General features: G+C 50.2%; 2 protein-coding genes, 1 long non-coding RNA gene and 1 pseudogene across 4 annotated transcripts in view; 2 read left to right on the top strand and 2 right to left on the bottom strand.

Annotated features, from left to right (window-relative positions):
- Col2a1 (collagen type II alpha 1 chain) overlaps positions 1 to 1,461 on the top strand; it is a 29,207-nt gene extending 27,746 nt beyond the window's left edge. Inside the window, exons 53-54 of the mRNA XM_087899224.1 lie at positions 194 to 436; positions 883 to 1,461. Coding sequence (XP_087755350.1) covers positions 194 to 436; positions 883 to 1,029 — 390 coding nt within the window. The 3' untranslated portion in view covers positions 1,030 to 1,461. The remainder of the gene's footprint in view (positions 1 to 193; positions 437 to 882) is intronic.
- A 2,171-nt stretch (positions 1,462 to 3,632) lies between these two features.
- On the bottom strand, positions 3,633 to 4,203 carry LOC125407174 (large ribosomal subunit protein uL5 pseudogene; annotated as a pseudogene).
- Positions 4,204 to 5,254: 1,051 nt separating this feature from the next.
- Tmem106c (transmembrane protein 106C) lies at positions 5,255 to 11,209 on the bottom strand. Of its 2 annotated transcripts, none has more exons than XM_048444716.2 (8): positions 11,083 to 11,209; positions 10,387 to 10,580; positions 8,883 to 8,946; positions 8,123 to 8,282; positions 7,891 to 8,031; positions 7,489 to 7,538; positions 6,987 to 7,040; positions 5,255 to 5,991 (listed from the first exon to the last, which is right to left on the bottom strand). In XM_048444716.2, the coding sequence occupies exons 2-8, from the start codon at positions 10,568 to 10,570 to the stop codon at positions 5,895 to 5,897; spliced, it is 750 nt and encodes a 249-aa protein (XP_048300673.1). In that variant the 5' UTR covers positions 10,571 to 10,580; positions 11,083 to 11,209; the 3' UTR covers positions 5,255 to 5,894. The 2 variants fall into 2 exon arrangements, with proteins under 2 accessions (XP_048300673.1, XP_048300674.1); XM_048444717.2 differs by lacking the exon at positions 11,083 to 11,209 and adding an exon at positions 10,944 to 11,082.
- On the top strand, positions 10,003 to 17,645 carry LOC125407278 (uncharacterized). Its single transcript, XR_007234162.3, has 3 exons — positions 10,003 to 10,286; positions 13,703 to 13,863; positions 14,510 to 17,645. It is a non-coding gene; the product is annotated as an uncharacterized LOC125407278 (long non-coding RNA).
- Positions 17,646 to 26,581: the final 8,936 nt, after the last annotated feature.

Here is a 26,581-nt window from a genome sequence, read left to right as displayed (position 1 = left end):
GAAAAAAAGAGCATTTCTTTATTGTAGCTGGAGAAGAGGCTCTCTGAGCTTGCCCCACTCCCTAGAGTCCTCCACACCACTCTAGCACCCTGACAGATGCTCTGAGCCCCCAACAGTTGGGTTCTCATCAGCCCCCTATCCCAGCAAATGCCAGTCCTCAGATCTCACACCCGGACCCCTCTGCCTACTACAGTTCAGCTATGGTGATGGCAACCTGGCTCCCAACACCGCTAACGTCCAGATGACCTTCCTTCGTCTACTGTCCACCGAGGGCTCTCAGAACATCACTTACCACTGTAAGAACAGCATCGCCTACCTGGACGAAGCCGCCGGCAACCTCAAGAAGGCCCTGCTCATCCAGGGCTCCAATGATGTGGAGATGAGGGCTGAGGGCAACAGCAGGTTCACGTACACAGCCCTGAAGGACGGCTGCACGGTGAGTGGGGCTGAGGCTGTGGCAAGTGTCGTGGTCCCAGAGTGATGGCTCAGCAGAGGCTGGAGTCGAGGGGACATGTGAGGGGACACGCTGAGCGGCAGAGGAGGGAGAGAGATATTGTATCAGCTTGTCCACTTCCTCGTTCAGAGGGAATAAAGGCCCACATGCTCAGGGACACTGAGCAAAGTATTCCTAAAAAGTGTATGGGAGTAACAACGAGAGGGAAGAGGCCATCACAGATGGGAAGCCCTTTGTGAAAATAGGAGAGGGGGGCAAGAAGGTAGAGGAGGGCTCTGTCATTAAGGAAAACATTGGAGAGGACTTGGGCAACCAGGAAAAGTCTTAAGGAACCCCCTAGCATAGTTCACACTTTGTTTGCGGGTATTGGGCAATTGTCCTTGGTTACAAAACATCTACTGAATAACATCTCCCCCCTTCCTCCCTAGAAACACACCGGTAAGTGGGGCAAGACTGTCATCGAGTACCGGTCACAGAAGACCTCACGCCTTCCCATTGTTGACATTGCACCCATGGACATAGGAGGCCCTGAACAGGAGTTTGGTGTGGACATAGGGCCTGTCTGCTTCTTGTAAAACCCTGAACCCAAAAACAACACAATCCATTGCGAACCCAAAGGACCCAAGGACCTTCCAACCCCAGTCACTCTAGGATCTGCACTGAATGGCTGACCTGACCTGACGTCCATTCATCCGACCCTCACAGCTCGGACTATTTTCCCCTTTCTAAGAGACCTGAACTGGGCAGACTGCAAAATAAAATCTCGGTGTTCTATTTATTTATTGTCTTCCTGTAAGACCTTTGGGTCAAGGCAGAGGCAGGGAACTAACTGGTGTGAGTCAAACGCCCCCTGAGTGACTGCCCCCAGCCCAGCCAGCAGACCCCCCACAGGGGCTGGGCGTAGGAACTGTGTGTCCTACACAATGGTGCTATTCTGTGTCAAACACCTCTGTATTTTTTAAAACATCAATTGATATTAAAAAAAACCAAAAAATTATTGGAAAGGACACATTGACTTGTGTTTTGTTCTTCTGTTTGCTTCTACTAATCCTTGATCTGGCAGGTATGCAGAAATATAGTCCCAGGACTGTCTGTTGACCTTTCAATCCAGGTCGCTGATACCACACTGCACACACACACACACACACACACACACACACACACACACACCTCTTTTGTAAACTTTGGCACTTTGTGGAATCCAGGGTGACCCGAGACCAGAGACGAAATTGAATTAGTTAGCCCCATGCTACTGAAACAAAACTAACATGGACTGCCCAAGAAATAAAGCAAGATTCATTTTGGTTCACAGTTTTGAGTCTCAAAATGATAAAAATACAAAGTAGGATTAGAAAATGATTCATTTGTTAGGTTTGTTTACAAAATCAGGCAATCATATTGATTTTGACAGAGTTGTCATAGCAGGGCACAATCAAAGCCATGACTCATGCCTTCAGCCAGGAAGCAGAGTGAGGGGAAGAGGCCCCACAGAGCCCTTTGAGGTGACCTGAGGACCTCCACTAGGCTCCACTTCTCAAGCTTCCAGCCAAGAGGACCACCCTGAGGACCAAAGCTCAGCACACACAACTCTCAGGGACCCTGTACTAGAACTTTAGATCCACTGTTGGGAAGTTTGGGGAACCAGAGGGATGACCTTGTTCTTAAACATGGGCCACATCTCTCCAGCGTGCTGGAGCAAAGCTACGGTGTGCTGGGATCTTAGTGTGTGTGGTTATGCCCTGCTGGATGGGAGACGTGGGAAGTGGGGTGGATGGGGGAACAGTAGGCAGGAGACCAAACCCCTGGGGGCCACTGATGCAAATGGTCTGGATGGCTACCTGCATCTTTTCTGTAAGATTCTGGAGCAAGGAGAGGAAAATACAGTTCTCTGTCCCGTCCCCCCTCACTCCATGCCCATTCGCCATTCTCTAGATCCTCACTGAAAGCGTCTACAGACCTCTGAATTCCAGATTAGGAGGGGGAAGCCTTGCCCTACAGGCCGGGCATCCTCTGCTTTCCAATGCCTTGGGTGTGCACAGCAGAAATGAGCACGCTGGTCCCCTCTCCACTAGAGGGCCGTGACGATGGTCATGGGTGAATTGGGCAGGAGATAAATTCCATGACAGCAGGATTTGGGAAACAAATTTCAAAGCATCTCATAAACATCACAGTCATGCTGTTTTCTAACCATCTTGGTCCCTTTGGCAGCTTTTCTTTTAGAGAAATAAGAAAAACAAATCAGAGAATTGGGAGGGAAATTATTTGCATTAATATTCAACTTGTGATGTATACAGGGCTAACTCATGGCAACCAAGGAAGCAAAACGACAACCTGATATTTAAAAACACACGATTGGTGCTGGGAGTGTAGCCTGGTGGTAGAATGTTTCCCTAGCATGATGCAAACCCCTGCCTGGGTTTGAGTCCCAATGTCATACACACCCTCCCATGTAACTAGACTACTTCCTAAGAAAAATTAGCAACTTACATCAGTGTAAATTGACAGCTACTGGGAACATGTGAAACTTGTCTCAGACAGCAGGTGGCGGTGAAGAGCTGCCCTGGGTTGAGAATCAGAACTTCCCGGCTCATTCCACTACCCTCAACAGTGACCACTTTGAATAAAATGTCCAGCAGACCCTGACGGTTAGCTTAAAGCTCTAGGGGAAGCCGTGGAGTACCTGGGTCATTCATTGCAGCCCAGGGAAACTCAGACATAAATACAACTGCTCCCCAGGGGATGGAGAGAAGCAGCTAGGGGTTAGGTGGGGAGTGCAGTGAGGATCAAAAGCCAACTGAAAACGCCCTGCTTGGCCTCTTGTTCTGCATCCCGATCCGGCCCAGGGAGGAAAGCGAGGACAAGTGGGCTTATTATTAAGTCCTGGATCCCTGATGCCCCAGGGAAAGCAGGAGGTCTCTCCAGACAGAATAATGCATCAATAAATCCCCTAGCCAGCAGGGCTGGGCAGAGTGACCCACTGTGGCCAGGGCTCCATCGGGTTATTTTCCCATCTTGCAGTTCTTCTTTCTGGAAGCAACTGCCATTAGCAGACTTTGGAGCTACTTGAAGTCCCTCGGTTCTTACTTCCTGAAAGACACTTCCTGGAGAGTTTCCTCTTAGATAACCAAAGGAACATGGTATCTTCAAAGTAGAGAAGAGTTTCATTTATAAAGAGAGATTATTGGCCTTTTGGATAAAATTTATTTGCCAGGAAGGATGATCCCATCATACTTCTGCTGGAACCAGCGCATGGCTTCCTCTTTGCTGATTCTGTGTTTGGCACCAATGCAGCCTGTCCTGCGCTTCTTGTCTGCGATGCTGAAACCTGGCCTGCCCAGCACCACATAGAAGTCCAGGCCATAGATCCCAATGCTTGGGTCATATTTGATGCCCAGGTCAATGTGTTCTTGAATCCCAAAGCCGAAGTTCCCAGTATCTGAGAAGTTATTTTTCCGTAACTCATACTCCCGCACCTTCTGCCTTGGCTCCACGGACAGTACAGTAAACAGCAATCTTTTCGTTTCTCCTGATGCCGAAGGACCTGACGGTGTACCTAGCTTTGGAAAAGACAGGTGTCTGGCCTGTGAGCTGCTCCAACACCTTGGCTGCCCGGGTGAGTCTGTCCCCACTCTCCCCAACACAGATATTGAGGCACAGCTTGCGGATACGAAGTTCCCGCATGGGGTTCTCCTTTTCACCTTGATCTTGCGACATGTTGGAGAACAGGACAAACAGCAATTACCTCTTCGATACCGGAAGCATCAAGCAACTATATCCTTTAGCCAGGTATTCTGTTTAGGCAGGACTTGAAACAACCACACCTTAGACTAAACATTTTTAGGCAGTTACTCCCTGGGTCAAACCTCCTGTCATATCCTTGAAGGAGCAGGAATAGGCTTGGATTCTCTGAACTTCGGTCATGGTGGAGCGGACCCACTATAACCCAGCTCTAGGACACAGAGACAGGTGGACGCCTGGAGCTTTCTGACCAGGCAGTCTAGGCAACTGTGATTTCCAGACCTCTACACACACACACACACACACACATATATACAGACAGACAGAGAGACACACGTAATCTAGAAAGGGAAATGGCGTGAACATTTTCTTATACATGGGGCGCGTTCTGTTTAAGGGCCTCATTTTGAGGGCATCAGTTTTTAAAACAGTGTGCTCACTCTTTAGGTCATTGTCACCAGCACCGTGGACATGCCGGCAACCTAATTAGCACAATTGCTGGGCTAAACCCTGCATTTGTTCACTAGATCATGGCTATTAGCAAACCAGTTATCGTAGTTTGAAGATTCAAAGGTGAGGGTTATTAGCTGAAAGTGAAGCCAAGAGAAGGGGAGTAAAACCTAGTCTGAAGCCCCGTCACCATCTGCTGCTTAGCTGGTATGCAGTGGGAGGCTGGAGTTCACCTTAGCTGAGCTTTGGGCCTGGCCACCTCCTGCCACAAAGCTATCTAGGCAATTACCGTCTGGGACTAGAAGGAGAAACCTCCAACCTCAAACCAGGTCTTCATACTAGGCTCATTCCTCAGGCATCACTGCTGGGTCATTTCCGACCTCCAGAGAGCGAGCGCTGTGTGCTCTGATCTGGAAGTGCAACCTGCCTCTCTGCACATAGAACGATGAGGTTGCTCTGAAGGCACTCCTGGGGCCAAGGAGGACACACAGTTGAGGTGCCTTCTCTTTCCTTCCCTCAGCAAACCCTGTGGTGTCCCCTTAGGAAACAACTCTTCCAAGTTTCTCTCCTGGGTGCCTGCAAAGGCACACAGGCAATCAGAGACAGTGCACATCAATTAAAAGCATGGTTTATTTTTCTATCAAATCCCCAATCCATGTCTAGCCAGTGGATCAAAGGTACATGAAGTCCTAAAATAGACCAGGGTGGGGTGGGGACATAAAAACTTTGTCAGGGAAAGGGGGGGCACTAAAACCTTTCTGCAAAGCCCCTGGGTATTAGGGAGCAGATGGAAATCAATGCAGCCACTAAGGGGCTCCCTGAAGGTCCTCTGGACGCCCCTCTTGCTGATGCTTCTGTGCACATGAAGGGGGCATCCATATATCTACAGCTGCACCAACATCCTACCTTCATGTCACTCTGGTCTGAAAAGCTAGAACCCTGGCTCCTCCCAACTTATAAAGACTCAATAACAGCCAAAAATATCTGTGTTCAGTTCTTCAAACTGTAACTGAGTGCCATTTGCTAGGCACAGACTAGGCACTGGGCAGTGATTTTGCTGATTCCAAGAGGAGCACATGGTGCTGCTGCGAAGACGGCTCTCCCCTGAGTGCGGAAGGATGCTTTCGTGGGTTAGGAGAACCACTCCCTCCACCGACACCAAGCAGGGTCAAGCACGAACAGACGCTGGGCTGTGAGGACAGACGTCAGCTTCCTTCGACAGGCGCAGCCACAGAAGAACCGACGGCAGGCTCTAGACAACCGTGGAATCCGCCCCGCAGTCCACATAGTGCTGTGCTTCCGTGGCGCTCTGGGATGTGTGGCCAATGTATGCAAGCTGCACAGAGGTCCTAGCCAGAAGAAAACCAAGAAGAGGCTGACTAAACAGGAAAAACTTCTTTTCTTCCAAGTCGAAGGGATAACGGTCATCTGGGTCCCAGGCACTATCTCCATGGTTACGTAACTAGGAGGCCAGCGGACCTATGTCCAAAAATGCTGTGTCACGAGGTCACTTTCCGGATCGGCAGCTATTAACCGGGGATGATTTTACCCCACGGAGCTTTTGGCAACATCTGGGTATCTCTGGGTAGTTACAACTGAGTGAGGTGGAGGGGGTGAGCGTTCCCAGCAGCACACAGAGACAGGGAGGTCACTCTAAGCACCCACAGTCACTGATAAGGAAGAACTCCCCGGCCCAAATGCCAACTGTGCCAAAGCTGAGAAACCTCACTCAAATCCTCGGATTTCAGATGCCTGTCACAGTTTCAAGACTGGTGACTCTGTCACCAGAGAGGAAACTGGTCAAATACGTAGTACTCACACTTTGAGAAAGCCGGTCTGTTCTTTACTCTCGAGGATTCTGACAGGGCCACACACTTAGTTAAACCAGACCCTATTTCAGGCAACATTTCTTTTAATTTTTTTTTAAAAAAAATCTTATTTTATGTACGTAGGCGTTTTGCCTACATGTACGTCTGTGCACTACATGTATGTGCGGTACCCACAGAGGCTAGAAGAACATATCGGATCCCCTGAAACATAGACAATTGTGAGCCACCATGTGGATGGAGCCTGGGAATCAAACCTGGATCCTCTAGAAGAGCAGCTAAGAGCTCCTGATAGCTGAGCCCTCTCTCCAGACCCCGGCACATGATGTTTAACTGTTTGTCAGGAACCTGGCAACCTGTGCGGGGTTCTGGACTTCACCTCTAAAGGACATCACGCGTCTGCCGGGTCCGTGCTGCGAGGCAGGTGATGGCTCTTTTAGCCACGTGCCTCTAGTGAGTGCTGGAAGCTCCCAGGAGGCTTGGTGAAAAGCCAGCAGGAGATAGGAAAGGGGACATACCTCATGAAGATCATGATGTTGTGCACCAGGATGGCAGGTACCGTGCAGAAGAAGCTGCAACCACAAATATGGACACGGTCACTAGGCTGGAAACAGTAAACCAGGAACAACACAATCTCCCAGGAGACCCAGCAGGACAGTGTGGAGTTACACTGTCAAACCATTTGGGGGTGCCTTCTCTTCCCTATGCTTCCCCTTCAGACCGAAGTACTGCCAAGGACCGAGACCCTCAGAGTGTCATTCTCAATGTCCCAGATTGGGCTCCTGGTTTTCCGAAGCCATGGCGTATTTAAATGCTAGAGTTGCTAATGTTTCTCTTTAGACATCCCAGCACTTCAGTCACACGTCAACTGCTATCTCCTCCCCCAAGCTCTCCAGGAAGCCGGAGCTCAGGAGTTTGCAGGCCAAAACTGGGGCTTAAGGCAGAGCCAGGGAAAGAGCCAATCAAGGAGGGCTCCGCGTCCCTCCAGGCAGACAGCACAGCAGAGAACTCTGTCCTTACTACAAATACGAAGATGGTCCTCCCACCTCAGCCTTCACTGTAAAATTCACCTGAAAACGAGACAAGACCTGGCATCAGCCTGGAACAAGCAAGCTTGACATCACAGCATTACTGCTGGCAACCTACAGACCTGGAGGTTCTTCCATCACATCCAAAGCACCTTCCCTAGACAGGGAGCCCAAGGAAGTACTTCCCACCCCGTCCCTTTCCAAGCCTCTGGGCTCCAGGCTGTAACTCCACCTCTTCCAGACTTGGTAACTGCCCCTCTCTCATCAATTACTTTACTGCCCACGTACTTAAACGCTAGCTGTTTCTGTCTCTTTCCCGTTGCTCACAGTGTTCCCACAGCACCTGTCCTCCTCCTTGGTATGTGAGCAGAGAGGCCCTTGAAGAACAACATACCAGGTGCTCACTCCGAGGGGGAATGACCGAGACGTTAGTGGTCATGTATGTGCCAACCACGGCGTTCATGTATTGAACCTGGCTGAACAGGTTGGTCACTGACACGGAGTAGAAGTTGGAGTTTCTGATTTTCAAGGTGGCCTGGAAGGGGCAAGAGAGGAGATCGATGTTGAGCTTCCTGGTCTCGAGGTTGGCAAATGCACAACCCAGGAAGTGAGGCCCTACGTCTTACCATGACATGGAGCACTACCAGGGAGTCCTGTTTATTAAATGTGACTTTCACCACTTTGATGCCACTATCATCCACGCGGACTGAATGTGGAAACAGGAAGAAAAAGACCAAGCCAGATGCCAGGAGACAGAGCAGGACCGACAGGAGGACATACTGTTTACTGTAAATGATAGCACAGGGCAAGGTTGGACTGTTGGATATCAAACTCTCAATGGTCATAATTAATGCAAAATGGGAGGGCATGAAGGGGAAGTACAAAGACCCCAGAACCACTCACTAGGCAAGAAAGAAGGAAGCTGGAGAAGACTTTTAACCCATTTCAACACTGTTTACTCTGAGAAGAGGAACGGGTCATTTTACTTCCTAAAGCATCTGCTCCTCTCCCAGGACACCCTGCTTCCCCGATTCCTTCCAATCCCATCCTTCCATTTGACCCTCAACATATTTCTAGACTCACATTTCTGTTACACAAGACTGTAACAGAGACAGGGACATTTCACTTAAGCAAAAGCACCAAAGGAAATGGGGGGGGGGGCAGCGGGAGGGCGCTAGGGTACAGCGCAGCTGAAGGCTGCTTGTCTAACAAGCGAGTCTGGATTCAAGTCCCAGCATGACACGCACACACACACACACGTAGTGACATTAAACAAGTACTTGATACAAGGACAGACATCTTTTTCAAATAATTAGCTGGTAGCCTTTCCTAAAAAGGAGTCGGGGACAGAAAGAGGTGCTAGCGGACGAGAGCAGGTCAACTCACGTTCTCTGAGGACGCAGCCTCTGGTCACTGTGGGGGATCAGAGCCACCAACTCATTGAGTTGCTCTAAAAAAGCAGCAAAGACGCGTTCTGTAAAGCCCACATATTGGTGCCCTTCCTTCACACGTGCTTCAAATGGCCACAGCAAAGGCTCGTGTGGGGACCAGACACTAAGACATACACTTCTGATTGCAGGAACAAGAAACTGATAAATGTAGAAATTTTAAAAAAGGAAAAAGAAGAAAAAGGAAAGAAATATGGGAAAAATAAACATAAACCTATAGGGAATGGCACAAATTATAACACTTTAATCAGTGTTGCCAGGGCTGTGGATCCTGGATTGTATTCTGGCCTTAGGTCTTTGGCAGTCACAGAATGTCTTTTTTTTTTAAAATATTTATTTATTTATTATGGATACAATATTCTGTCTGTGTCTATGTCTGCAGGCCAGAAGAGGGCAACAGACCTCATTACAGATGGTTGTGAGCCACCATGTGGTTGCCGGGAATTGAACTCAGGACCTTTGGAAGAGCAGGCAATGCTCTTAACCACCGAGCCATCTCTCCAGCCCTTCACAGAATGTCTTAAACCACCGTTTCTTCACTTTTCATTTGGCGCTCGGGAGTACATGGCTTCCAAGGTTCTTAATAGCTCTACATCAGGGACTCCCAACCCCCAGGGTCAATTTAGTAACAGCTGTTTCTAGAGATAACCCAGGCTCCACTCCTGAGCCTGTCCTCTCTCCCCACCTCCTGGCATTCTGTTGACCTCGGGCTACTGAGCCACCCTGCCTTTTTTTTTTTTTTTTTTTTTGTAAAGAAGCTTTCAGGACTGCTCCTCCACAATACTGTGCCACTCCTTATTAATAAGAGCAATAGAAAAACAGCCTTGTCAACATAGCCCACAGCAGAGAAGTAAATGTATGAAGCCAGAGAGAGGCCAGGATGATAGTGTCCATCTGTGTTAGGAATCTGGGAAGTCTCAGTGAGGCACTACCTAGACTAGATTAGGTTGGCCAGCAGGCACGTCTGTGAGTGATTTTCTTAACGGGGTTACTGAAATCGGAAGGACCCTCCCTAAACGTGGGTGGCACCCGTTTCATAGGCTGGATCTTCTACTGGATGAAAAGGAAGGGGAAAACTGAATACAAGCATTCCTTGTTCTTGGCTTCCTATGACTACAATGTGACGGGCAATCTTAAATTCCGCTGTCCTGACTTCCCCTCAGTGATGGACTATGACCTGGAGCTATGAAGCAGAAAAAACCCTTCCTCCCCTAAACTGCTCCGTTAGGGCATTTTATCACAGTTACCGGAAAAGAAACCAAGGAAGTAATTATATAATAGAAGTGAAGAATGTTCCAACTATATGATCAAGAGAAGCCTGCAATCTGCCCAAGAGTATCAGGTCAGTCGGGCTGGCGACAATTCGGAGCAGTCTGTGACTATAGAGGGAGGGCTGGCTGAAGCAGACACCAGAGCTCTCCAGGATAGTTGACAGGTCTCACCTGCTGGGACGTAGCCCGCGCCTTGGCAGGTGTGACAGGTGACGCTATTTCTCCCAGTGAATTCCACATAGGGGAACTGAGCGATGGCTTCCTCCTGCTCTCTCTCAGCCTGCAAGTCCTCCGGATTGCCATCCTTCTTTCGTTGACAAAATGTACGGGCAGAGGAGGAATGCTGAGACCCCATGTGTCATTTCCTACATGGGGGGAGGGGTGAGCAGTAAATGAGCGTGTATTAGTGTCTATACCCGGTCACTATAGGAAAAAGAAAATCACTTCTACAAGAAATGTAAAATACTAAGTGACAAGTTGCTATTCTAAGTGTGGCCTGTAATTCCTACTGCGGCCCTCATTTTGCAAGTGTCCGGTGCTGTCCACCCTCCTTTCCTCCCCACCCCCCCAGGTAGCTAGGAACTGGGACCGGCCCTCGCTGGACCAGGCCACCCCTCACTGCCTGGGAAACCCAGCTCCCCAGTGGTACAGCCTCGCCGCCTTCCTCCCTGTTTGCAAACTCTGAAGGGCTAACAGGCTGCATTCCGGATAAACAAAACAACAGGCACCAAATTAATAAAAGGCCCCAGCGATCCCTCTCCTCCACTCCCAGCTGAGAAGGCAGGCTCAGGTCACGCCCCCCGCAAAAAGCCAAGTTCCGAACGCGTTCAGGTCTCCCAGGCCGGGGGAACGCGGGAGCCCCCGGACCTGAGGCGCACCAACTCCGGGCAGTTACTGTCTGGACCACTCCTCCCTCCACCTGCCCTCTCCAGCGACTCTTCCGCACGCCTCCCCCGTGCGCAGGCGCACAAATGACAAAGCCGGTGGCAGGAGGACGCAGGCGAGCGTCTGCGCCTGCGCTCTGAGCTCTGGTGCGCCCCCTCCTGCAGCGCAGCTGCAGTGCATCTAGCTGCCGGTAGAGAGCGGCAGAGAACAGTAGAGTCGCTCGTGGGCGGCCGTGGGAGGGGCGATGCTCCTCAGTAACCCAAGAAACACTAGGGAAGGCTCACTAGAGCTTCCGGATCCGAGCGCTTCTGTATAGGAGGAGGACGGCGTCTCCTGTGTCCAAAGCCATTCCCACAGGGACTCAAAGAGTAAAGAAACCTAACACCCAGATCCTGCCCTAGGTTCCGTTCCGGTTCTGGCAGAGGATCTGAGTGCCTTGGAGCATATGCAGACCCACTGTGACAGGGGCCCCAGACCTATTTCAGGACTACCATCCACAAAAAAAAAAAAAAAGGTGATGGACATAGAGGGTTCAAGAGAGCTCCCCAAAACTCAAGTGCCACAGCAGCGAATGCAACAGGTGAAGAGGGCTAAAGATGTGGCAGGATCGCCACAAGTTCAAGACTAGCTTGCCAGAGTTGGAGGCCACCAGTAAAGTGAGATTCTATTTAAACCAAAACGTAGAAAGAGAAGACTTGTTTTGATATTCTAGAACTGGATGAATAGAGACTCCGTCTTCCATACTATGGGAACTGTGGATGGTTCTTGTAACTGTCTAGACCTTATCTGTTGACCACCATTAGTCTAGGCCTGTAGTGTGAAAACAAGAGCCACCTTTGGTCCTCAGCCATCCCCTGAAATGTCTTTTTACACAGCTCTTTCTTCGAAATTTTTATGGCACTATATGTTTCTTACTTCAGTAAGTTGGGAGAAATAAACACTCAGCTAAAAATACACTGCTCAGTTCCCATTTGCAGTTGGCTGATCATGTATTGCTGTTCTGGCCAATGAGGGGTAAGAGTGTAGAATTTAGGAAACACCCTTAAAGGAGGTGGAGACTCAAGGGATCCTCTGACAGTTCCTACTTGCACTTAGAGCTTGATATTAGAGATTAGAACAGCCGTATTGTGACTATGAGGCCGTGAGGAGAGTCCCACAAAAGGATAAAAGAAATCTAGTCCCTGAAAGAATACCTGGCTACTGGGTCTTCACATCTTCACAGTGGGATGCAATCCTAACAAATGCAGAAACTTTGCAAATAAATAGCAAAGTCTTGGTTTGTTTGGATGGCTGGCTTTGGGTTTCAGGTTTTTTGTTTGTTTATTTTGTTCTCTTCTGTTTTGTTTACTGTTTTGTTTTTCCAGACAGGATTTCTCTTGTACCCCTGGCTGTCCTGGATCTTGCTCTGTAGACCAGACTGGCCTCAAACTCAGAGATCCCCCTGCCTCTGCCTCCCTAATGCTGGGGTTAAAGGTGTGCATCACCATACCCAGCCAAAGACTGGGTATGTACAGACTGCCTTAGCCACACAGTGTAGGCCACTTAGTTTCTAAGCTCTGCCAGCTTCCGTTCTTAGAACACCTGCCCCCCAAGAGAGAGTAATCCAGACCTGTCTGGCCTAGGCTTTCCTACATGAAGAAGACTCTGGCAAGTAATTCACCTGTAGAATAACCCTGTTCTCTACCAAGAGATCAAATGGTACCCTCTACTGGACACCCTGCTGGTGCTAACTTGCAGATAAACCTGACGTTCACACCGTGGGTGGGCATTGTGGTGGAAGCAGGGAGAAGCAGACGGTACCAACTGGACCTGCCAGCTAGAGAGGAAGAACCTAGAACACTGAGACCTGGGGCTGCTCCACAATGGGGGAGAAAGGCTGAGAGCAGAAAACCTATGGTCGGGAAGAGGCAGGGCTTGGATTAGTGGGCAAGAAAGGGAACTTGGGACATCACCAGTAGAGCCCTGAGGCTCTTTGACTGTCTGCTCCTAAAAGTGTGGCTTGGGCAGAGAGACCACACACCTGGGTCAATGGTAACTCACACCTGGAATCCAGGTGTGCAGGAGGCCCTTAGTAAATCCTTGCACAACTCCCCAGCCTGGAGGCTGGCCAGCATGGCCTGAGGGAGTAGTCCCTGTATCTTCTTGAGCCCTCTGTGGAAGAACCTTAATTGGCCAGCACATTCCTGAGGAGACAGCCATCGCTTCTCACCTGTGTCTAGCTTCCAGATTTGTCTCACCATCCGATTTATGCATAGGGGAGTAGCTGTAGACGTGAGCTCACTGGGGCTCTCGGGTGGCCAGGGCTGAGTGGGGGCACCCGAGCATCTCTGAGCTCCCAGCCTTCCCAGTTTCTCCACAATCATCATGGGACCTAGCCCTACAGACTGAGGATAGCGAGAGCCCATAATGCTGCTCTTTCTGGAGGCCCTAGAAGAGGGAGGGCACAGCCCCGGCCCCCTCCCCCTCCCCTATCCCCACTACTCAAGCAGGATGCTGCAGAGTTCTGAGCTGTTAATGTTCCCCTGTACTGATGGAAGCTAAGGACTTTCACTCAGACGCGTCCTTCAGGGTACTTCATTCTGCCCCTCTTGTTTATCCATAGATGGGAAACCCGTGGAAGATTAAATGACAGTCAGAGAAAACAATAGGACCGCTGCTTCCTCGCCGGTGAGCCTTACAGAGGGGCCTGCCTACTCGGCAGCCTTAGCGCCTCTGCTGAAGCCACTGTGGCACACACAGACTGAACACAGACTGAAGGGGCACGTAAGTTCTTTGAAATTGTTTGTGCTGTCATTTTTCTCACATGAACCAGAGCTCTCTGAGGCCTGGGCTCGTGTGTCTCTAGAGTGAAGACACTCTTTAAGTGAAGACCAACTCTTTAAGGCAAGGAAGGGGGGGAGAGAGAGAAAGAAAGAGAGAGGGGGGGGGGAGGGAGAGAGAGAGAGAGAAAGAGAGAGAGAGAGAGAGGGAGAGAAGAATCCTTTGTACTTAAGAACTCTGCATACTTAGACATGGGGTGGGAAGCAGCTGAGGAACAGGGAAGCTGATGTCCCAACTGCAGTGGTAGGAAAGGAAGGAATGCTAAGGAACTGATAACACATCCAAGCCCCCACCCCAAGCCAAGCTCTGAGTCAGTCTGCCACCAGGTTCCGCTGGGCACTAAGAAGGAGGCCCCACTTGCAAATGCTGTCACAGATCTAGCTCAGGGTGTCCCCTGAGTATCCTAGCTGCAAGGGCTGTTAGAAATCCCTCCCCAACCTCGGGAACCCAGAAAAAAATCATATTTAACTAGAAGTCCAATTCAGAACCACCCCCAAGTGTAGCCTGGAGTTTAAAACTCCTTGATTATTTGAGGTCAACTCTCCTTTCCCAAGATCACTCAAATTCTGGGCTTTTTTTTTTTTTTTAGACTCCAGGAGGCAGGCCACAGAAAGACCTCTTGTTCAGCCTGGGGCACACTGAACTTTCCGTCTGGGGTTGCTGTTGTGACATCTGGTCAGTCCATGTTGGATCCTGGCCCTCTAGGACCTCTAGCTCCTGTGGCATCCTGTTAGTCAGCCAGGCTGTGTGTCTTTAAGGCCTGGGATGACGGCCCTTGAATCTCCTGAAGAGCATGGCAAAGAAAAGGAATGAATAAGTCTGTGTGTGTGTGTGTGTGTGTGTGTGTGTGTAAGAAAGAGAATCTTGGAACATGGACAGAGTGTCACACTTACACACAGAATCCCCATCGCATGTTGTGTTCTTGGAAGCCACTGAACAGGAAGTGAATCAAGGGTAACTGAATGGAAGTAAAAAGAGATGGGACTGAGGGAAGAAGGGAATCAAGACTGCAGAGAAGAGGAGGACCCGTCGTTCCTTGTTCTTCCACCAGGGGGCGCAGGAGGCTAGTAGACTGCACCTTGAGACTCCCACAAAATCCTCAAGAGGATTGGCAGTGTACCCCTCCACAGAAAGGAAGCTGCGTAGTCCGAGAGAGGAAGCACACAACACAGACTTGCCTGCAGCTGCAGGTCGCAGTCTGGCTTCATCTGTCTGGCACAGTGGGGTAGGAAGGGATTTTGGTGCCATTGGCAAGTCTACCTTGAAACAGGTTGATTCTTGCAGCCAGAGGCAACTGCTGGGGTCTAGTCAATCCAGAACTGGCTTGAATTCCTTCACCCATGATGTCATGAGCCATGGGAAGGTTATTCACACAGAGTTCTGTAAATCCACCCCTACCACGTACACCTTCTACCTTGAACTAGTCAAGGCCAGCCCCCACCCACCCCCAGCTCTGGCTCTCGTTCTGAGAACCAGTCTTACGTTAGGCCCTGGGACACAGTGAGGAACAGGACACATCCTGCCCTCCAGGCACCTCACTCAAAAGGCAGTGGCAGTGGTGGCGCACACCTTTAATCCCTGCATTTGGGCAGAGGCAGGTGGATCTCTGCGAGTTCAAGGCCAGCCTGGTCTACAGAGCTAGTTCCAGGACAGCTACACAGAGTACAGGTTACATACACAGAGAAACACTGTCTCAAAAAAAAACCCCAACCCCCCCCCCCAAAAAAAAAACCCTGTCTTGGAAGACAAAACAAAGCAAAACCAGCAACAACAAAGGCAGCAGACAGAACTCTGCCAGCATCACAAGTGCAGGCTCCGGAGCCTGGAGACCTGGATGTGAGTGCTGGCCCAGCAAGTCACCAGCTGCTTGGCCCTCACTGTCCTTAACCCTTTCCATACCTTGATATCCTCTTGGGGACAATTGTTGAAACCATAAAAAATTAATCCACAAAAGCTTTTAGAGCAGTGCCTGCCCCTCAGTAGGCATGAGAAAAAGGCCAACTATTTTCACCCTGTTAATTGTCCACCAACAGGTCCATAGAAATTCGGATCTAAGGCACCCACAAAGTCAGCCAGGCTAGCATCCTGACAGTTCTGCCACAATTTTGGGGTTAGTCTTGGGTATCCATCAGGTAGAGCATTTGCGGCTGGCTCTCAGGTGTCTCAGGACACTGCCCATCCGGAGTTCCTGGAGGTTTCAGATCTAAAAGGGTATGTGTCCAGAGGTTCTAGAGATCCCAAGAAAGGTCACGGGGGACAGAAGAGGAATACCTGTGGGGCTGGGGGTGGACTCTCGCTCCTGGCCCAGGACACTCTCTCCTGGGTCCTGAGGTTTAGAGCTGTGTGGCTATCCTGCTGGCCCAGCCATCCCAAACAAGACAAGCTGAGGCTTTAGGAGGTGAGAAAAGGCCAGGACACCAGAGAAAGGGGGTACAAATGCCAGGGGCTGCACTGCCATGACTAGGCTCCACTCACCTGGGCATCTTCCTCGGACCAGCATCCTTTATGGGCCCTGGGGCATTGTGAGGATGGCGCTCCTATTGCTTGACACCATGCATTGGAAATGCCCTTCGGGTCCTGTCTCCGCTTCATCTCTCTAAATCTGCTGTGGGCAGAGCTCAGAAGACTCGCTGTGCGGCTGGATGCAGCTGTTACTTTCTCCACGAAGACCTAGGGAAGGACGCTGATCCTTATCGTGGAATATTATTTTAATCGGGCAAAGATGTGCTCAATTTGTTTATGCCGCAGAATATGACTTTAACTGTGTAAAAGACGTGTTAGTTTTGTTTATGCTGCGACTGTTTAACGATGCGAGGATGTGTGTTTAATTATGTAAAATGTCGTGCATTTGTTTCACCTTGCCTGCCTAAGGTGAATAAAGAGCTGATATGGTCTAATAAAGAGCTGAATGGCCAATAGCTAGGCAGAAGAAAGGATAGGCAAGACTGGTGGGCAGAGAGAATAAATAGGAGAAATCTAGGGTTGGAAGGAAGAACAAGAGAAGGAGAGAATGAGAGACTTACCCAGTGCAAGAAGTCAGGCAGCCCCCAGCCAGCCACAGAGAAGCAGTGAAAGTAAGATATACAGAAGAAAGGTAAAAAGCCCAGAGGCAGAAGATAGATAGAGAGAAACAGGTTAATTTAAATTAAAAACAACTAGCCAGAAACAAGTCTAAGCTAGGCAGAGCATGCAAAACTAATAAGAAGTCTCCATGTCAAGCCAGGTGGTGGTGGCGCACGTCTTTAATCCCAGAACTCAGGAGGCAGAGGCAGGCAGATCTCTGTGAGTTCAAAACAAACCTGGTCTACAAGAGCTAGTTCCAGGACAGGCTCCAAAGCTACAGAGAAACCCTGTTTCAGAAAACAAAAACAAAAACAAAACAAACAAACAAAAAAAGAGGTGTCCATGTCTTGAATTGGGAGCCGGTTGACGGCCCCAAAGAAAGCTTAGTACAGGCCTTCCCTGGGGATCATGTCACTCCGAGATCTCAGGCTGCTTGTACAGTGGGCCCTCAGCATGCTCAGGGTTGGTGTCAGGGTTGCAGGCAGCAAAACCCGAGGATGCTCGTGTCCTTTATGTAAAACGGTATGGTCATTGCTTATAGCCCACGCGTATCCTATGTATACTTGTAACTATCTCTAGACTGTATATAATATATACTGCAATCTAAGTAATTGTTATACTGTATTGCTCGGGGGGAATAATAACAAGAACTTTGTTTCAAATGTGGTTGATCCTCGATTTCAGTGGGTTTGAGGATCCAACCAGCCATAGATAAGGTTTTGCTATTTCCTTGTATGTGTCAGTGTCCAAGCACACGAGTAGGTGTGAGTCACACCTCTCTGTGAGTGACAGAGGTCAACAGAGGCCAATATTGGTATCCTTCTCTATCATACTGCATTTATTTCTAGGGATAGAGACTTCATTGATCCTGTAGCTCACTGATGGGCTGGATTGGCTGGCCAGTGAGCTCCGAGGATTTGCCTGTCTCTATCACACCAGGACTTAAAGTGAACCATTATATTTAGGAATGCTTAGGCCAAGGTCTCCTGGGTTGTGAACACTCCCTAATGCCAGCTGCCATCAAAGAGTCTCCAGCTAAGTCCTAACCTCCTTGTCATGCCCATTGCTCTTATTAAACCAGCTGTGTCCTCTGCAGCCTGGTACAGGACCTGTCACATGACATCTCTGCTGTCTATTTGTGGAACTAGAGATGGGTCGTTTGCCCTTTCTGGCCTGGGTACCACCTGCACAGCACTGCAGGAGGCCTGTCTCCAAGGCAGAGGCCCTTCCTCCCACAGCCAGCTAAAGCCCAGGCAACTTGCCTTGCCAGCTCCCACGTCCCAGACTAACTCTGGGGTTTGTTTCCAGCTGCGGTTAGATTTTTCTATTTGAGAAATATTTTAAGCAGCTGGTGGGGAAGGGGTGGAGAGGCGGGAAGAGAATCACAAATGAGCATGGGAAAGGACGATTGTCTGCATGGCTCGAGCTGTCTCGGCCCGCAGCTTGGTCCCTGGTGGTGATAGAGGGGACACTGGTGGCTTCCCAGGCCAGGGGAAAGACTCTGGGCCTTCTGCAAACACTTTGTGGGGTTGATTGTGAAGCGAAGTATTTGTACTTGGAGTATGTGAGGGAAAAGGTAGACGAGATTGAGGTTAGACACTGGGGAGAACTGATTGTCAGAATCTAGGCCTCAAACCACAGGTATTTACCCAAGACCCTGTCTTTCCCCAGAACTCAACTTCCTTGTCTACTCACATTCTGTAAGGCCTCAGGCAACCCCCACCTGGCTCAGTGGCTCTTCAGGCTCGCAAAACTTCCCCTCAGCTCCCCCTGCTCTCCATCCTCCTCCCTCAGGCTGATCGGCTTCCTCTTCCCTCTTTATTTATTTATTTATTTATTTATTTATTTATTTATTTATTTATAAGGATTTCCACTTCCTCCCCTCATCCCAATACCCTCTTGCTCCCCCCACTCCCTCTCCTCCACCCCCTCCAGTCCCAAGAGCAGTCAGGGTTTCCCGCCCTGTGGGAAGTCCAAGTTCCTCCCCCCTCCCTCCAGGTCCAGGAAGGTGAGCTAAGTGGATTCTAGCCATAGTTAAAGGTCTTTGAGCCTATAATTCGTGATCCTAGAGAAGCTAAATAAGAAGGTGAACCTGAAGAAAATCATATAGTTATCCTCCTGGATATTAGAAGTAGACAAGATTTTCTCTTCCCTCTTTACCTTGCTCTTCATCGCAGCGCTGGACTTTGGGGTTGTCTGAGGAAACCTTTTCCTCAGTCACTTCTAAGGGGCAGACTTAATGAGCCAGCAGGGACACGGGCCAAGGGCCTGGATCAGAATCCCTGGCCACCCCGCAGGAGGATGGCTGGGATGGACCGTGGACGGACACAGAGCTCCACAGAAAACCCAGGATGGGAGAGAAACCAAATCACACAGTCAAACAGAAGCAGAGTCAGGGAGAAACAGAGCGGGAGTCAACTGTGGGGGAGGGAGAGGACAGTCACCAAGCAGGCCCTGGCTGGCCCACATGGACATTCCTGTGGCCTCTGATGGCAGGGTGGGCTCAGCCCTGAGGGCTCCTTGGTGCCAGTGTGGGGGGCCCAGCATGGGGTCCCTGGCCAGGGTGGCAGGAGGGCCTGCCCTCTACATTTTGAGTCTCCTAGGGACAGCCTCCCTTGGCTGGAGAAAGCCTGTTGGCTAGGGTGGAGAAAGTGGGTGTGGACCTTGTACAACCAAACTTTAGAAGCCTTGAGAAGCTTTGAATCGTGAGTTCTTCACAGTCTAGGGCAACCTAATATGGGGAGGCTGGGGATCTTCGTCTGAGAACCCCTGGCAAAAAGAGGGGATGCAAGAAATGCTGACCCTGAGGACAGAGCGGGGAGGGGGGCTATTAGAAGACCTGGGGTGGTGGGCAGGTGTGATAAGAACGTTATCTAGGTCAGGCAGTGGGCAGCAGGACAAGCTCAGCCAGCCAGTCAGGGTGGAAGAGGGATGCCCAGCAGTCTGCCCTGGGGACTAACCGAGGGGAAAGTGACCCAAATTTGAGCAGATTGACAGCCTTCTTAGTCTCTCCCCACGTGGTCTATACCCCTTAGGCCCCACTACCTCGCTGGGCAAGACCCAACAAGGAAAACAACAGCCTTTGAATTTGAAACAGCTTAACTCAGCTGACCCTTGTCACTCAGCTAATTCAGGCTACAACCCTGCGACTCTCCACCCTGGGAAGCTGGGCAAAAATCAAGCATCCTAGAGACTCGCAGAGGAAACAAACAAGGGACTGTTTGCTTCCTGATACTATTTTGCACTTAGACTTCACGTGTGAAATTTCCAAAGAATGTACGTTTTCTTGTTCACTTTGAAAACAGAACACGTGTGTATGATATGTATAGTTTTAAAAGCATCACAAATGAAACACCTATGCTCTACCACCCAGGTCAAGATCAACCATTACCTCATCCCGGGAGTCCTGTCTTTGTTCCCCTTATCCCATATGCACACTCTGACTGGAGATTGTCATTTCCTTGTTTATCTTTCAAAACATTTAGAGTTTCTTAGATATTGTCATCTTTGGGTTTCACAATGGCCTTATTATTCCCATCTTCTAGATGAGGAAACTGAGGCTTAAATTAAAATAAGGCCAACCACGAAGTAAGTGGCAGGAGCGAGTCATAGTTAGCATTGACTGGTGTCCTAGGACACCTTGTCTGTCAAACAAAAGTCTATAGTTAGCTCCAGGGCAGGCCGGGCTCTGGACACAGTTACCCTTAGCCCACCCAAAACAGTCAATTCTCCTGCTTGGTGAGCACCTAGTAAGAAAGGATGGAGGCCTAGGGAAGAGGCAATGGAGGCTAGGAAACAAGAGAAGTTGGGGTTGATCAGGAATGGGATTAGTACTTGAGAATGCTTTGGGTAGAGGCTGAAACAGCAAAGAATGTCCAGGGCTGTGTGTTTGCACTGAGTGTCTGGGGCTGTGTGTGTGCATTGAGCACCCAGGGCTGTGCCCCAGGGCTGTGTGTGTGCACTGAATGCCCAGGGCTCTGTGTGTGTGTGTGTGTGTGTGTGTGTGTGTGTGTGTGTGTGTGTGTGCGTGCGCGCGCATGTGTGCACTGAGCGCCTGGGGCTGTGGGTGTGCAATGAGTGCCCGGGGCTGTGTGTGTGCACTGAGTGCCCAGGGCTATGCCCCAGGGCTGTGTGTGTGCCCTGAGCACCCAGGGCTGAGGGTGTGCACTGAGCGCCCGGGGCTGATAAAAGATTCAAGTATAAAATCCTCTCTTCTAATCTGAATCTGCTTCTCTGCTACAAGACTTTACCATTTATCTTTCTGTATTTCTTCCTCTGCTATTTAGAGCTATAGTTACATTGCTTGGGAACTTATAACCAAATGTAGTAGAATTAGGGTTATTTATTTGTGGGGTGTGTGTGTGTGTGTGAGAGAGAGAGAGAGAGAGAGAGAGAGAGAGAGAGAGATATTCTCTGTGTAGCCATGGCTGTCCAGGAACTTACTCTACAGATCAGGCCTTGAACTCAAAGAGATTCCCCTGCCTCTGTCTCTGCCTCCCGGGTACTGGAATTAAAGGCAAGTGCCACCACACCGGACTCAGTGTGTTCTTCTATGGGTTAGACCTTGTTGACAAGCGAGTTTGTCTCACTCTGAATAGCAGAAGAGTGTCACTAATGGATGTGCCACCGTGTGCTTTTGGCGGGGAGGGTACGCCTCCCCGTGCCTGAGAGAGGACCAGTAGATTGACTTGAGAGTGTCCACCCCACCCCAGAAGCAGTCATGCTCCAGCTGCCCTTTGACCTCTTACAGAGTCCAGTTCTGCCTTTCTTAAAATTCTTACAACTCCACCTACCCAAAGTCCATGCCTCCTCCCCCTGTCCTGGGTCTTCTGTTCCCTTCCTTCTCCCCTCTCGACCTCTGCACCCTACTGCCTGTAAGGGTCTTCTGGACAGGCTCCCTGGCCCCTGCACCTGACTTCAAAGAGACAGAAAGAGTTGGGGCTGAATGACCTTGAAATAGGAAGATCCACTCAGAAGTCTAGGGCACACACTTCCTTCCAGGTTGTCCTGAGGGAGGCAGGCATGGCCACCTGCACATGACAGCTTCCTGTTTCCCAGAAGGCACTGGGGGTGGGGACTGTGCCAGGTAGGCATGGTGTCCCCGCCCCTGTGCCAATGTCATGGAAAATCTGAAGCCTTGATCTTTGTTCTTGATTGTTCTCTCCGGTTTTTATAGCTGGAATCTTTCTCGGCATCTTTGTTCCCATCGGCTTGGGAGGGAGGAGTGAAGGGGGAGGGAGGGAGGAGGCTGAGTGGGCAGCTGGTGTAAGAACTTGGTACTTCCTTGGACCAGTATGACCCCTACTCTCTCACACATCCACAACTCATACAGTTCATCTACCAACAGCCTGCCCTTCCGTGCCAGAGGCCCTGGGAGCAGGGATGGGTACTGTACGGTCCTGGCTGCCCTTCCTAGGCAAGCTGGCTTCTCGTGCCCTGAGTTGATCCCTTGTTACCAGGGCTGCCGCCTATCCCTCTAACACCTGGTGACAATAGGTTCCCAGCCCTTCTCCTCCTCCTGGGCAGTTCTGGTTTCTGTTTACCACAGGATTTAATTTCGAGTTTATGGCTAGGAAGCTACTTTGTGAGGGCGCTCACTCCCTCTGCCTCTCACCGGTTTGCTCCTGAAGGTTTGCTCCACATTCATGGAAACTTCTTGGGTCAGTAGCTCTCACCTTTCTTCCCTCTTTCAGTCTGGTACCTTCTTTCCCTCACAACCCTGCCCAGAAGACATAAATGCAGCTGGGACTGAACCCAGAACAGGGCCTGCTCTAGCTCCTGGCATGGCCCGGAGAGACTTGCTGGAGTACAGCCTCTGCTCCCTGCCATCTTACTACTTAGGAGGCTGAAGCAAGAGCGCCACAGGCTTCGAGGCCAGCCAGAGCTGTAGAGCTAGTTTAAGGCTATCCCGGGAACTCAGGGAGACATTGTGTTGTCTTGGAATGTAAAGTTAAAAAAATATGACTAAGTGGTACATGCCAAGCAGAGACCTTAGGTTCAATTCCTGTCCACACCTCCACACCACATGCACAATTAGGAAGATCCATTCGATGACTCAAACTCTTAAGTTTTGTGAGAAAACTGAACTCAGGCCAGTGAGAGAGCCTGAGAGTTAAAAGCGCTCACGGCCAAGGCTGACAGCCGGAGGTTGATTCCCCGAACCTTCGTGGTAGAGACAGAGAGGAGTCGCTTCCTTCAAACCCTGCCCTCTGACCTTCGCGTGTGGGCTGTGTCATGCCTACATGCAATGATAATAGGATAAGGTATATTTTTTTTTCAAACTTTTTTTTTAAAGATTTATTTATTTATTTCTTATGTACATAACATTCTGCCTCCATGTATGCCCGTACACCAGAAGAGGGCGCCAGATCTCATTACAGATGGTTGTGAGCCACCATGTGGTTGCTGGGAATTGAACTCAGAACCTCTGGAAGAGCAGCCAGTGCTCTTAACCACTGAGCCATCTCTCCAGCCCAGGTATATTTTTTAAAGATTCTAAAAACTGACATTTCAGGGTGGAGGGGCCTGCGATGTAGAGTGTGGGGTGTGCGTGTTGGGGTCGGTGTGCTTCAAGCCTTCAGGAGAGAAGTTAGAGGAGCTGGAGCAGCCAGGACCTGCTGGGCAGGCTGGGAGTGAGGGAGGCTGCCTGGTGGGTGTGGTCAGAGTTGAAAGGGAAGTGGGGTTAAGGAGTTGGAAAGTTCCTTCTGGATCTTGGTGGATAGGCCTACTCTGTCTCTCTCAGGCTAGCTGGGACCTGGCCCCATTCTGCCACCTGCCTGTCTGTGTGTTGTGGGCGTGGCTGCAGTTTGGAGCAAGCACGAGCTATGATCTTGCTGATCTTGCTGGCCTTGGGACCATGTCCAGAGCTCCGACACTGAAGACCTGAGGACCATGACAAGTGTCGCTTGTCTCTGTACCTGTACGGTAGCATCACCCTGTTGTAGGGCCTCCAATAAGCCCATGCTGAAATGAACTACACTTAACAGAAGGTCATGGAGAAGGTAGCATCTGGCGGCTTCTTCTGTGACCTTACAAGGACAGGGACCTCAGTTCCCAGCCCCAGGACCAAGCTCCTTGCTCCATATCTAGGTCTGTGGTTCTGAGTGCCCCACGGCAAAGCCTTGTACCTTCTGGGAATCATTGCTGTTGTCTAGTGGGTGGGTGAGACTGCGAAGCTCCCGGCTTGGCCCTGCAGACCAGGCCTCCACCCCCACCTCCCATCTACCTCTCTCCCCAAGCAGGATAGATTATTTTCTTTACTGCAGATCCTGCCAAGGCCTTGCCCTCTTCTCCGGAAGTTACTCAGTTACAGTGCCGGTTTTCTGTTTCCAGAGCAAAGGCAGGTTCCTCCTCCACACACCCGCCTGGTACTTCCCCTCCATTCAGTCTGGGGAGGGGCAGAACCAAAGACTGGGACCTAGCCCAGGTCCAAGGTGAGCAGGGCGTGCAGGGGAGAGGGTGAACTCCGTTCTCCTTTATGTCACCACGATCCTGCTGCCTCCCAGCCATCTTTAGCAGCAGGCAGCAAGCTCTACCCTTTGTCTTAAAAGTCATCCCCTCCGAGGCCTGCGCCAGCCCTGTCTGTGTTACCCTGGACATTCACTGCTGTCTCCTGATGAAGGAGAGTGTCCTCGCTGCTTTGTTTGTTTGTTTGTTTGCTTTCTCAGCCATTTTTCCCCAGACCCCGTGCTGGATTCTATTCCCAGAAACCACACCAAGACTGCTTCTCTGCCTCACTTAACCCCCTCCCCAGCTCCAAGCTATCCTTCATCCTGAGGTACCCCCTCCCCTGGTTCTCAGCTTAAACGTGGCACTCTGAGAATGTGTCCAGCCCACGAGAAGTGAGGGAAGAGAAATGGGTCATATTCATTGTCAATTTGACTGGATTTAAAATCATCTGGGAGAGACACCTCGGCATGTGTCTGTGAGGATGCTTCCAGAGGGATTTAACTGAGTGGGAGGACCCAGCCTGCCTGTGAGTGGTACCATCCCATGGGCTGAGGTCCTGAACTGAATTAAAAGGAGAAAACCAGCTGAGCATTAGCATTCATTCCCCCCCCCCCACCTCTCTCTCTGCTTCCTGATTGGAGAAAGACACGGGGACCAGCTGCCTCCCATTCCTCACCTTCCCCTTCACACTGGACTCTCTCCCCGAACTGTGGGGCAAAATAAACTATTCCTTACAGGTATTTGCTCACAGCAAAGGAACTAACACAAGCAAGCTCTGACAGCCAAAGACCTGGGTATGGAGGGAGCTTGATCCTGGGGCTGAGAACTAAGGTCCCTGTCCTTGTAAGGTTACGGAGGAAGCTGTCAGACGCCACCTTCCCATGGTCTTCTAGTTCATAAGTGTAGTTCATTTCATTACAGACTTATTGGAGGCCCTACAACAGGGTGATGCTACTGTACAGGTACAGAGACAAGTGCCACTTGTCACGGTCCTCAGGTCTTCAGTGTCGGAGCTCTGGACATGGTCCCATTACTGACTCCATGGCCCCCAGACATAGGAGTTGGGTACCTCCTATGACTTAATCTCTATTAGCCCCAGAACAACCCTGTGATAGAAATTATAACCAACGTTCCCAAGGGAAGAAATGGATGCACAGGTGAGCTGTAACTTAGCAATGGTTGCCTAGGTAGTCAGCGGAAGAGCAAGGATGGAGAGCTCGTTCGGTTCCTAGGCTCACGCTCACAACTGTCATTTTCTGGTGGGGACAGAGGGGCCAAATGGGAGAAAGATTGCTTTGCAATCACATCTGGCAGAGCTCCACAGACGTTTGGTAGGTGAGGGCGTCAGCACACACCTGACGTAAACGTTTTCTGTGGTGGTATCAGCCTTGGGGGGAGACGGGACTGTGGAAATGGCAGCCGTGGCCTAGCAGCTCTCCAGCCTAAGGGCTCTGTCCTTCTGCCTCCTGGGCTACAGCTGGCTGCAGTCTCTTTTCCCCGTAAATCTCTGGAGTTAGACTGGGCCTCCAGAGGTCATCCTCAACTTCTTCCCACTCCAGGAAGGCCAGGTCCCTCTTCTGTTGCCTGCACCCTCAGGGGAGCCACGTGGTTCTTCTTTCACCTTCCCTAGGGTCTCCCATACTGAAGTATAAAAGCTCCATCAGGTTTTGTGTTCCCACCCCTTAGTGACATTTGTAGCAAGGTGCCACGGCCTAAGTCCTGGAGAACCAAGATGACTTTTCTTTTTTCTGTTCATTGTTTTTTTTTTTTTTTTTTTTTTTTTTTTTTGAGACAGGGTTACTCTGTGTAACAGTTCTGGCAGTCCTGGAACTTGCTCCATAGACCAGGCTAGCCTTGAGCTCACAGACATCCACCTGCCTCTGCCTCCCAAATCTTGGGATTAAAGGTGTGCGCCACCACAACCTGGCTTCTGTACATATGCTTTCATCCACGCTTGCACATGCATTCACACATACTATAACATACTGTCCATCCATCCTGGAGCTGAAGACATTGGGCTATTGCTTGGCATGATAGCTAATTTTGATTATCAGTCTGACTGGATCTGAAATAAACTGAAAAGAAGTGTCTGGGCACCAGTGACAACCCAGATAAAAGGACATTGAAGGAAGAAACTTTTGCTTTCTTT

The sequence above is a fragment of the Myodes glareolus genome, chromosome 19, assembly GCF_982192425.1.
Source record: "Myodes glareolus chromosome 19, mMyoGla1.1, whole genome shotgun sequence".
Classification (NCBI taxonomy): Eukaryota; Metazoa; Chordata; class Mammalia; order Rodentia; family Cricetidae; genus Myodes; species Myodes glareolus.
This window is presented reverse-complemented; position numbering and strand designations above follow the sequence as displayed.

Bases quoted from the DNA above. Each gene is read 5' to 3' on its own strand.
- Tmem106c (XM_048444716.2), bottom strand. From the start codon at position 10,570: ATGGGGTCTCAGCATTCCTCCTCTGCCCGTACATTTTGTCAACGAAAG. The intron at 8,283-8,882 runs GTGAGTTGACCT...TATCATTTACAG, and splicing joins AGGCTGCGTCCTCAGAGAAC to TAAACAGTATGTCCTCCTGT. The intron at 5,992-6,986 runs GTATGTCCCCTT...TCTTCTGGCTAG, and splicing joins AACATCATGATCTTCATGAG to GACCTCTGTGCAGCTTGCAT.